Genomic DNA, 12,469 nt, shown 5'->3' on the forward strand with positions numbered 1-12,469 from the left:
AGCCCTTTATATATAGCAGCATTAATTCATTCATGAAGGTGGAGGCCTTGTGACCTAAACACTTCTCCAACCCCCCCACCTTCCAGCACTGTTGCATTGGGGATTAAGTTTCCTACACATGAATTTTGGGGGACACGTTCAGGCCATAGCAGAAGCCAAACACAAAATGTCACATATTCTCTGATTTCATTTGTATGAACTATCCAGAATAGGAAAATCCATAGAAACAGAAAGCAGCTCAGTGATTGCCAGGGGTTGATGGGAGGCAGGAAGGGTAGTAATTGTTTAATGGGTATGAGGTTTCCTTTTATAAAAGAAATGAAAATGCTTTGGATCTAGACAGAGGTGGTGTGCAAATTTTCAGGCGCCACCCCGGACCTACTGAATCAGAAATCGGGGGGCAGGGCCAGCAGTCTGTGTTTCAGTAGGTGGTTCTGATGCACACTAAAGGTTGAGATCCGGCTGGCTGGTTGGCTCAGTTGGTTAGAGCGCAGCCTTGTAACACCAAGGTCAAGGGTTTGGATCCCCTTACTGGCCAGCCACCAAAAAAATAAATAAATAAAAATAAAGGTTGAGATCCACTGTTTTAAGGATTAAATAAGATCACTGAGGTCATGATATGTGGTAAGTAGTAATTGTTATTATAGTCTGGTTCACTGGTTAATTTGTCACAGGCTGAAAGTGAAGCTCCACATCTTAGCGTACCAACATGGTATATCCCGTAATAACTTCGTATAGCATACATTATACGAAGTTATACGAAGCCCTGGAAGTGACAGCACCTCCGTCCCTTTACATACCCTGGTTCCCTGCCAGGGAGGCTCTTTCTCCTCTTAGAGGGTTAATTCTTGTGCCTCCTTTTAAGACCCAAATCAAATGTTCTCTCCTTAGCGAAGCTGTCCTACGCTGTCCTCTTCCCGCTGTAAACTGCCTTCTGTTCTGTCCCCCACCCCCCATGGCATGCGGAGCTACATTCATTATAACATTTATCACTTTGCTTTATAGCTGTTTGTTTAATGTCTTGCATATCCCCTTGTACCTAACCCCAGATCCTAGTCCACAGTAAGTACTCAACAAATATACAAATACTCATTGAATGAATTTATGAATGGCTATGAAGCATTCTCATAGACCTGGCTATAAATCTCCCTTCCAAATTTTGATAAGTGCAAAAAGGTGTCCTTCTCCCTGACTGGATCTTTGGGTAATGCCATGTTCGTGTTCATAGATCCAGATGTGCCCGAATCTTCTACCAATGCATGCTTGTACTTANATTCTTGTGCCTCCTTTTAAGACCCAAATCAAATGTTCTCTCCTTAGCGAAGCTGTCCTACACTGTCCTCTTCCCGCTGTAAACTGCCTTCTGTTCTGTCCCCCACCCCCCATGGCATGCGGAGCTACGTTCATTATAACATTCATCACTTTGCTTTGTAGCTGTTTGTTTAATGTCTTGCATATCCCCTTGTACCTAACCCCAGATCCTAGCCCACAGTAAGTACTCAACAAATATACAAATACTCATTGAATGAATTTATGAATGGCTATGAAGCATTCTCATAGACCTGGCTATAAATCTCCCTTCCAAATTTTGATAAGTGCGAAAAGGTGTCCTTCTCCCTGACTGGATCTTTGGGTAATGGCATGTTCGTGTTCATAGATCCAGATGTGCCCGAATCTTCTACCAATGCATGCTTGTACTTACACACACCAACAGACATTTGCAAATCGGAAACGTTTGTGCTGATCCCGTCTTGCAGCTGGGCTGCTTCAGCCATCTCACCTGACCCTGCTGGTGTCTTGGCAGGTGTGTTCTTTACTTTCCACACCTTCCACCTGGAGAGTGGCCACGACTACCTCCTCATCACCGAGAACGGCAGCTTCACCCAGCCCCTGAGGCAGCTGACGGGCTCGCGGCTACCAGCCCCCATAAGCGCTGGGCTCTATGGCAATTTTACCGCCCAGGTCCGCTTTATTTCTGATTTCTCCATGTCATATGAAGGATTCAACATCACCTTCTCAGGTAAAGAGTGTGAGGGTCACTGGGGGGAAGGACCGTGGAGGTATTCTGTCCCTCACTTTGCTGCCAGATGGCCTTCCTAGCAGATGGATATTAATCCACTCTCCATTCTCTGGGAGAATGACCTCAATGCTGCAGCAAAAGATATCTGGGTTAGACATAAGGAAGAACTTCCTGATAATGATCTTGGAAGGACTTAGCAGGTTCACCGGGGAATCCCCTTCTCTGAAAGTGTTTAGGATTTGCTCCAAACATGACCTACCCAGCTAGTTGAACTAGAGGACTTCACAGAAGTCTCCTCCTGCCCTATTAATTCCAACTTCTTCTCCTGAACCCCAGCAATTAAAAAAAGAAGAAAGGGATTTGTAATTAACATATTGGAATGTTTTAGTCTCATTTGGGATCTTCTTCATCAATGCTAATTTAGTAGTACTAGACTAGATATTTATCTCTGTATTTAGGAATCCTGAAAATAAAACTCTTTCATTTGGCATTCAAGGAGAAAACAGGACCCTTTGCTCCTCTAGTACTGCCTCGCCCACAGCCTTGTCCCATTGTGCCCCACAGTCTCCTGCCCACCCCCTGCTGTTGGCCAGAAGAAGAAATAGCAGACAGATTCCTCCTGGGATGGGCAAGACGCCCTCTAGGAACTGGGACATGGCCCAGTTTAGCAATGTAGAAGTCACCTGCCCCGAGCCCGGGCTGGCCTGGCCAGTGGGACATATCCAGTCAGTGTGCCTCAACCCATCTGAGAGAGACCCTCCTTCTCACCACAGTCCCTTGGGGACAAGGGGATAATCACTTGCCCCCTGCCTCAGGTGCAAGCATTGCCAGGACGTAGCTTCAGGCTAAGTGTTTGGAGTCCTTTCACTCTGAAGTCAGCAGGTTGAATTTGTCTGGTGCAGTGCCCAGAGAGAAAGGCAGGGAAGACTGTGAGCCCAGAGGCCCGGGGTTCAACTGGAGATGAAAGGAAAAGGACAGAAAGGTCTGGTCATGAGGAAGCTCCCAAGTCCTCCAGGAAGCATTTCTCAGAAATGCTGCGCCCCATCCATGGCTCACCCGAGGGGGCTCAGGCCTCCAGGCTCGGCCCCCCTGCGTCTCTGCCACAGCTCCTCTCGTCTCTCTTTTCTGTCCTCCTCACCTCTTGGGGACCACTGTGTGCATGTCCTGCACCTCTGCTTTTCTTTGTCTCTGGCCCTCTCCCCCTGGAGTTTTGGTCTGTGTGCTCCCTTCGTCTAAGTCTGCGTCCCCCCGAGATGTCTCTGAGCCCAACTTTCCTGCTGCCTTTCCAGAGTATGACTTGGAGCCCTGTGAGGAGCCCGAGGTCCCGGCCTACAGCATCCGCAAGGGCTTGCAGTTTGGCGTGGGCGACACCTTGACCTTCTCCTGCTTCCCTGGGTACCGTCTGGAGGGCACCGCCCGCATCACGTGCCTGGGGGGCAGACGGCGCCTGTGGAGCTCGCCTCTGCCAAGGTGTGTTGGTAGGTGGTCACGTGCTTTCATTTTGCTTCACTAACGGGGTGGGCCAAATTTTAGTGAATTGGTGTGAGGTGGTGGACTGCACACAGATCAAGAGGGGGACCTAACCTCCTTCTGTTCCAGCCTCCTTGTCTGTAAAGTAAGGTTGGCAATACCTGCCTCGTGGGGCTGTTATGTAGACTAAACTGGACTTTCCAAAGGGGATCTGCAGTGGGCACTCTAATGAAGTCGACATCAATACTCTCACCTCCCCACCTTTAACACACAAACCCATGGCTTCAGGATGCCTCTTGCAAAGAAATCTGGAGGGGCACTGGGTGGGCCCATAGGAAGCAGATATGACCTTTGCCCATAGGGAGTCCCAATCTAGCAGGGTAGATGGGTGCTTTTACTAGTCCAGTGAGGGTGCTCACTCCTGGAGAATCCCTGGGAAGACTTCCTCCACTCAGCTGGGGAGGAGGGGGGAGCAGGTGTTGGTCACTTATGGAGCACCCATTTCATGTCAGGCACACTGAGAGGTTCTGCATATACAAAAGTGAACAAAACAGAGAAAGTCTCTCCACTCATGGTCTCACATTCTGATGGGGGGACACAAGCTGTAATCAAATAGGTATGTGTGTCGGGCAGTGTGGAGGGATTCAGAAGAAACTTGTCAGCTTAGAAAGCGCTGGAGGTAGGGTTGCTCTTTTATAAAGAGGGGTTAGGAAAGGCCTCTCTGATGAGTTGACATTTTAGCAGAGATCTAAAGTAATTCAAGGAGCCAAACACTCGGATATCTCGAGAAAGAGGGAGCAGAGTGCCAAGACCCCAAGCCATGATGATGCTCAGTGTGGGAGGAACAGCTCGGAGCCCAGCCTGGAGCGAGTGACAGAGAGAACGGGAGATGATGAGTTTAGGGAGGTAGCTGGTTGGAGGTCGGAACCAGGCCCTGCCTGTCTCCTTGCCAGAGCTCTAAAAAAGGCTCCTCAGAGCTCCAGCCTTGGAGGGTAAGCGGAAGTAGGGAGCGGGGACAACTGCTGGCTGTCCCTAATGTACAAGGCTCATGGCTCTGCTTGCTTAATATGGGCCGGATGAAACACAGGCTGGATTAGTAGAGGACTTACCGTGCTCACTGTTAGCCGTGGAACTTGCTTAAAGTGGAATATTACATAAAACCCAATTTAAAAAAAGACAAGAAAAGCAGCACTGCACCGAATAAAACATGGACCAGCCTATCTTGAAAGCCCGTGAGGTCAGCTCTGCCTGAGGTAAGTCTATGGGGCTCTGCAGAAGACTGCTTAGATAGGCCACGGGCCAGTCCCTGCTCTGTCACTCACCAGTGGCTAGGTCTTGGGCAGGCCACCAAACCCCTTCGGCCTCAGCTTCCTCATTTATAAAAGGGAGATAACAACACCCAACCCACAAGCTTAATCTAGATTAGATCCTATAATTCACATAAACCAGGAAGTGCCATATAACTGTCATTATTTTGCCAGTAAACGTTTTGCCATTATTTATCTATAACCGAGTGTCATTATTTTGCCAATAACCCTTTACAATCTCAGAAAAGAAGCATTAAGGCAAAGAGTCACCGAATTCCATTTTTGACCAATTAAATAACCCCCAAGTTTATCTGTTCTCCTGGAATCATCCCCCAAAGCATCCACGCACCCTGACCTGGACACACACACTCAGGCACACTTAGAACTCTCCCCCCCCAGGGAGGGTCAGCATGTTATCTGGCTGCAAACAGCTCCTTTAGTCTCTGGGAAAACGTCCTCAGCTAGTGGTTCTGGGAGAAATTTTTCTTGAATAGGATTGTCCAGGACAACAGATGCACAAGCCCTTAAGCTCTTGCCTCATTGATCTCATTACATAAACTCATTCTTTAACTTATTATTCCAATTACCGTTTGTTCATGACACCTCACGATATTTTCATTATTACATTTGTCTTCTGTTTCACATGATATTAATAACGCACAGCAATTATAATCACTTCTAATTACCACCAGCCCTGCTGCAGAGGCTCAGGCTGGAGGTATCGCGGGAATACCCACCGGGGGATGCTCCCAGCTGGTGTGTGCACTGTAGGTGTAAATTGGATGATTTAGCCCATACAGTATTACCATGAACACCCCAGCTGAGAAGGAGATGAGCAGCACTGGGCTCTAATTCATGCTGCGACAGGGTGATACAGCCCTGACCTCAGGAGCCCCTGAATTTGATGTGGAAGAGACAGGCCTGACCCCAGGGGACCCAAGTCTGCAGCAGGAGACATGGCCCTGTCCTCAGGAGCCCCAGTGTGATAGAGAAGCCTTCACCTTCTGCCTCGGGAGCCCCAGACTGATGGATAAGATACAGCCTCTGCCCTTAACGAAACCTCTTCTGATGGGGACGACAGAAGTCACAGATGCCTGAATCAGAGGCAGCACTTTCCTGTGCATATGATTGTTTGTTTTCTGGAACATTTATTTGTTTTCATTTATGCCTGTGTTTGGCTTCTCAGTGCATCTGCTTACCTCCCCTGTTACTTTGGAAACTCTCCCAGAAGCAAGTGACATGTACCCTCCACACTTCTGTACCCTCCCTGGTGCCCATGACAAAGACCTGGCGATTGGTCCAGAACTGGCCCCCTCTAAAGCTGTCAGCCCCATCACCCTCTTCATAAAAGTGTTGGGCACGTGGGAAAACTGGGACGGAGATGGGGCACATAGCGAACATGAAAGAAGCCAGGGCAGGGAAGGAGGTCCAGTAATATGCCCAAGCCCATGTTTAAGGGAACCACCTGTCAGGAGCTAGGCAGAGGGCAAGAGGCATCAGGAACTGTGAGGACACCGTGAACCTCAGGCAGCTAACACATGCTTTCCATAAGCTTCTCAGACTTTCTGCCAGTCCCAGAGCACAGGTAGTTAGGGCTCCAGAGGGAAGCAGGTAAGCCACATAGAATCACTTGGGATAGATGGGGAAAGAGAGGGGGAACAACACTGGTTGAGGGCCTACTGTGTGCTAACCACACCCCACGTGTTCACCGGTTTCACAAACAAAATTTCGTGCATTTATTCTACAGTCTTACGAGGATGCCATTATTGTCCAGATCAGAGAGTTGATATAACTTGTGGGTCCAACTCCAAAGTCCATGCTCATCCCACTGTACCAGATGCCTCTGCCTAGATGAAGGGGAGGATGTGTGACCCCAGAAAATGGAGAGATGCTTCAGAGGACTGCCCATGTGATGTGCCTGAATAATAAATGTTTAAATGTGCACAGCCCTCAGTAACCCGCCCAGACCTAACCCTCATCTGAAGGCACCAGGAAATGTACACACTCTAGAAACATATCTACCTAAATTGTCAGCATCCACTGCCCCCAGGGTGCTGTCCACCACTGTCCCTTTAGTTTTGTGCCCCAGATCAACACATTCATTATGATATTTGGTTGTTTTGTACACAGGCTGAGCTTAAAGTATCGTAAAGCTAGATTTCTCCTCTGAGATAAATAAGCAAAGACCTGTGTAAAGTTTAGGAAACTGAAGCTGGTCCTGAACAGGACAGGACCCAGGGATTAGGGCCCATTGAAAAGTAGGGACTTGGTGGTGGGACATGGACCCCATCTTCAAAGGACTGAGGAGAAGCCTTGGGGACAAGAGAGCACATAAGCATATAACTAACCCCCAGGAGGCTCATGAGAATGTTTCCATGGGCTCCCTCTATGCTGCTTCAACCTAGTATGCTCCCAGCTTAGGGTAAGTAGGGTTGACTACATGGTCAAAGCAATGGCCCCTTGGTCAACCTCAGGGTCCTCCCAGCAAAGGAGGGATGGTTTGGAAAAAGCAGACTTGCTACCATCAACCTCAAAGATTCAAGATGTGCTCCAAACTCCCCATATGTCCAGACAAATAATGGGCCTGCCATCTGGACTTGTATTTATATCCTCCCAGAACCTAATTATATTTAGGACTGTACTTCTTCTGAGGTCAGTGTACTCCATATTCATTCACTCATTCATTTGCAAATATTTATTTTACAGACAATCTGGGTGAAGACTTGGAAATTCATAGATTCATCAAGCATGACCCTAGCCCTCAAGTAACTCACAGTTTGGGTGGGAGATACAGGCAGGTAACAAGTCGTCAGGGTACCATGTGGTAGGTGCTGTGACACAGAGACGCACAGAGAGGGGCTTCACAATGATTAAAGATCCGAGAGCCGACTGCAGGGCTGCTCAGTGCATGCCCTGACACGGAGCTGCCCTGTTCCGTCTGCTGAGCCTGCCTGGCCAGGCATGAGTGGGTGTTGAGGAGGCAGGAATATGACCAAGTCCCAAAGAATCCATAGTTCAGTGGAGGGGACAGAAACGTTAACAAGTAAGCTAAGAAAAATGTGATGGCTGCTATAAATAAAGGTATGGTAACAACAGGGAAAGGATGACTAATTCTGGAGGAGGAGAAACAGATTTCCAGAGGAAGGTGGGATCTCATTAGCTGTTGAATGAAACAGAGCTTTGATGGGACTATGCTAAAACTTCTTTTGGAGCCTTGCAGGCCCTAAACTCCAGGACCAAGGACGCTGAGTTCTCAGTCCCCTCCTCTTCATAATTGGGAGACTTGGTCTAAATTGCTAGCTAAGTCCCAGGTTCCTTACCTTTAAGCCGGGGATGATCATTGTGCCTACCTTATGGGGTTGGGTGTTGTGACTAATGACTGAGATGATTCTTGTAAAGTGTCTGTCATCATGTTTTACACATGAGGACTAGCAACGATTATTCGATCTTGTCCCCCTCTTAGTTTCTACCCTCTGATACTGAAAGTCTTCAGCTTTCCTCACTCGGCTGTCCCCTCCTCCCCTGATGTCCCCCTCGGCCATTTCTGTTGCTATGATACTGTATGAGCAGGTGTGGAGAACGGCTGCTGCATTATCACACTGTGAAAGCAAAGGGTGCCTGGTGGGTTAGTTTCTGTTTCTGCATGAGAGACAGACAAACAGAACAAGAGAGGTAAAGAAACCAGGCAGAACTATAAGTAGGCAGGTATTAAAAAAATTTGATAGGCAGACAAATGGACAGATGAGCAGGCCTGTTGGCAGATAGACAGGCAAACGACATGTCATCTCTGTCCGGTTCTCCAGAGCACTGAGTTGTTTTCTGGTTGCAGCTGATAGGGGTTAATCTGTGACTATTGTGATTCTCTTTCCAGCTGAGTGTGGGAATTCAGTCACGGGCACTCAGGGTACTTTGCTGTCCCCCAACTTTCCTGTGAACTACAATAACAATCACGAATGCATCTACTCCATCCAGACCCAGCCGGGGAAGGGGATTCAGCTTAAAGCCAGGGCATTCGAACTCTCTGAAGGAGATGTCCTCAAGGTAAAACTGACACATTTCACAGACTATGTATGTTACAGGATGCAAAGCGTGCTCAGCACTCACCCATTCATCTCTATGTGAATGCTCCGAACTTTCCCCTTCCCTCCTGCATCCCAAGATACTGTCCTTACTCATCTGGGAGAAAGTGAGGACTGAAAAGAGAGGGGTGTGTGACTGTCTAAGAACATGGTTTTAGAGTTTGCTTCGAAGCTGCCTACTGTCAAATACATGCTTATCGAGTATGAGTTGACCTCATAATAAAAAATAATAATAAATTCAGTTGGAGTAGCCAATGGATCAGCATTTCCATCGTGAACCCTGACCATCAGCACGGAGAATGAAGAGCTCATAGACTGTGTGGATGTGTGCATGTGTGTGTGCATTCGTGTTCTTATGCGTTTATGGATATGGCTACTTTTATATGTATGTTCCCACACGTGTATGAGTCTGTGTGTTTCTGTTTGGTTTGGGGATCTGTGTGCATACTTGTGTCAGTGTATTTTGTGTGTGCACTTGTGCCTGTTTTGAGTGTATGTTTTGGTAGACTAGTAGGCTACTGCAGTAGCTTCAGGGAGTCGTGGTCACAGCCTTTGTGTGGTAAAGAAAATGGATTCAAGATATACGTAAGAGAAAGAAATGACAGTACCTGGATTATAGAGGGGGAGTTGTTAAGACACTGAACGTACATGTGTCTTGTATTTCTTTGTGTGTGTGATAAGTGGATATCTTTGATAACATGTGATGTATGTGTATATAATCAAGGAGTTGACTTTGGAGAATTTATGAAAGAGCTGCCTTAATAAAATAGATTGTAAGGAACACCTCACACAGTGTATGTCCATTTTCATACTAGGCCAAGGGAAATTTTTAGCGTATTCTAATGCAGTTTTATTCCCTGTAGCCAGAGAAGTCCTGACATTAGAAACAGTTGAAACAACCATAGGCCACCACTTTGGAAAAGTCCAAAGAGAAACCATTAAATCCCCATCCTTTAGGATTCTGTCTAGACGTGACAAATGTGCTGTCCTTTTTATGTATGGATGATATTCTTGACCCACCCCTAGGGGACTTCAAAAAGTTCATGGAAAATGAAATTAAAGTATAACATGAATATTTCCATGAAATTTTTGAAGACCCCTTTTATGTCCTCTAGTGTATATGTGTGTTTGAAAGGTTTTTTTCACTTTTACCTAATTGATAGAGTTTGGATGTGTTGTCCCCTCAAAGCTCATGTCAAAATCTGATCCCCAACTTGGCAATGTTGGGAATGGTTTGGGTTATGGTGGCGGATCCCTCATGAATGGATTAATGCTGTCCCTGGGGGGTGGGTAGTGAGTGAGTTCTCGCTCTATTAGTTCCCGTGAGAGCTGATTGTTTAAAGGACCCTGTCTGGGGGGTGGGTAGTGAGTGAGTTCTCGCTCTATTAGTTCCCGTGAGAGCGCTGATTGTTTAAAGGACCCTGGCACCTCCTCTCTCCCTCTATTGCTTCCTCTCGCCATGTGATCTGCTTGTACCCGCCAGCTGCCTGCCATTTTCTGCCATGAGTAGAAGCAGCCTGAGGCCCATGCCTGATGCAGCTGTCCCAGAATCGTGAGCCAAATAAACCTCTGTTCTTTATAAATTACCCAGTTTCAGGTATTCTGTTATAAGCAACAGAAACAGACTAATACAGAATCAAGAATGTACTCTTGAGGTGACCGGGTGGGACTGGGCATGCGTGAAATAGGATAGAACAATGCCATTGGGGAATGAGGGCCTGTCATTGGCTTCTTACCCTCTACTTTTCAACCCCACATAAAAACAGTATGTGTCTCCCAACAACAGAGCACAAGACGAGGGCTTTATCTCTTCCAAGGGCCGCGTCTCCAACCTTTGCCCTTGACCCTCACTTCTTTCCATCAGTTTGTTCATTGACAGCAGAACCTCAGAGGAGACAACTGGAACAGCAGGGCAAGAAGGACTTCCTCTCTCATGGTGCAGATGGAAGTGTGAGCTGCGCAAGGCACAGGCCTTCCTGGATGAAGGCCATTAGCAGAAAAAGGCAGCTTGGAGGCATAGGCTACAATTTTTAGATTTTGAAGGGGATATGAGCAATGATTCTGTGCATGTGGCCTGATAGGGCACGTGGAAATGGCTCCTAGGTTGGTGGAACTCACTTGGAGTAGGACCAGTGCCTGAGCTTCCTCACTAGGCTGGTCTAGATCCAGAGTAGCACCGAAGACATGGTCAACAGGTGTGCACACCCAACTGCACTGTCAAGGTTTGGGCCTCAGGGTCAGGTGGGCAGCTTAATAGACAGGCAGAAGAGAGATTTTCCAAGGCAGCCAGGATAAGAAAGAAGTGACCTAGGGCATAAAACCTAGGTCAGAGGTCAGGGATGGCTCACACAGGATGCAGGATCCCAGGTAGTCCTGCAGGGTTGGGGGGAGGGCAGGGTGAATTCCTGTATTTCTTAGGGAGGACTTTGCTCGATTCTAGACTTTGTCTCTGCAGCTACCTGCCAGCTGGCCCTGTGACCTTCTTGATAGAGGACATCTTCCTCCTGTGTCTACACCTCTTTAGTGCCCTCCTCAGAAGGTCAGGCTGTGGCTTCTGACCTGGCTGAAAAGCCACTCAAGGGACCTATGAGCACCAGAACTTTTAGGACCAGGTCCTGGAGAAGGGAGGGCAAGGTACCCAGGGAGACTGAGCTGGTATCGTGTACCTCCCTCCTGTTCTAACTCTCTTCCTCAGGGTCCCTTGCCCTCCCAAGGGAGAGCCTGGGACATGAATAGGTACTAGAACTCTTTCAGAACTAAAAGAAATCCACAGTCGCAGTTTCCCAAAGGGAATTCAGAACCTCCCTGCAAAACCACAGTCAGCTGTAGCGGCCCTGCTACTTAACTTGTCTCTCTGGTCTACCTCGACAGGGATATGTGCAGAAGGAGCCCAGAGCATGAGAGTCACCTCCAAGAACACCTTGCCCTTGCCCTGGTGTAATTGGTCCATCTGCCAGAATGCTGGTGTATTCCTAATCCCAAAGACTTGCCTTTCCCTCCAAAGAAGCCCTGATGCACACCTGAACTCCTGCCCAAGGAGACCTGTCACCTCTTCCACATGTTACGTATCTCCCAAGATACAAACATATTTCATGCATCTGACTAACCCTGAAAATCTGTAGTCATGAATTTCTGACCCATGAAATCCCTGTTTTCTTGTATTTGTGACCCCGATCCATTCCTTACCCTCAATTACTGCAAATTTCTTAAACATCACCCCCCCTACACAAACTCCAGCTTATCTCCCAGAACCACCTGACTCCTTTTATTTTGCTCCCTGCCAGGTGATCCCTGCTGCTACCCTGACATGAGCAGGACAGAAAGGGCCTTTAAATGCAATAATATGGAAAGAGAACTTCTGGATCAAGATGGCAAATGAAACACACGCATTTAACTACATCCTCTTCAGGTTCCCATTAGAATTACTAAAGAAACATAAAAAGAAGGGAATGTGGTCTCAGCCTGGAAAATTAGGCATGGGTGCCTTTCCCATAGAACTTAAAGGAAGTTCTGTCAAATGGAATATCCAAGAAAGAATCCAAATTTCTTTTTTTTTTTTTTTTTTCCTTTTTTTTTTTTTTTTTTTTTTTTTT

The 12,469-nt window shown here is 47.3% G+C and overlaps 1 protein-coding gene across 1 annotated transcript in view; it reads left to right on the forward strand.

The window, feature by feature from the left end:
- The window catches only part of LOC103607093 (CUB and sushi domain-containing protein 2), a gene marked incomplete at its 5' end in the record, with an annotated part of 107,636 nt that overhangs the window by 25,035 nt on the left and 70,132 nt on the right, over positions 1-12,469 (forward strand). Inside the window, 3 exons of the mRNA XM_008591645.1 lie at positions 1,805-2,020; positions 3,310-3,498; positions 8,669-8,838. Of these exons, the coding sequence (XP_008589867.1) occupies positions 1,805-2,020; positions 3,310-3,498; positions 8,669-8,838 (575 nt within the window). The remainder of the gene's footprint in view (positions 1-1,804; positions 2,021-3,309; positions 3,499-8,668; positions 8,839-12,469) is intronic.

The sequence above is a fragment of the Galeopterus variegatus genome, unplaced genomic scaffold (genome assembly GCF_000696425.1).
Source record: "Galeopterus variegatus unplaced genomic scaffold, G_variegatus-3.0.2 Scaffold7112, whole genome shotgun sequence".
NCBI lineage: Eukaryota > Metazoa > Chordata > Mammalia > Dermoptera > Cynocephalidae > Galeopterus > Galeopterus variegatus.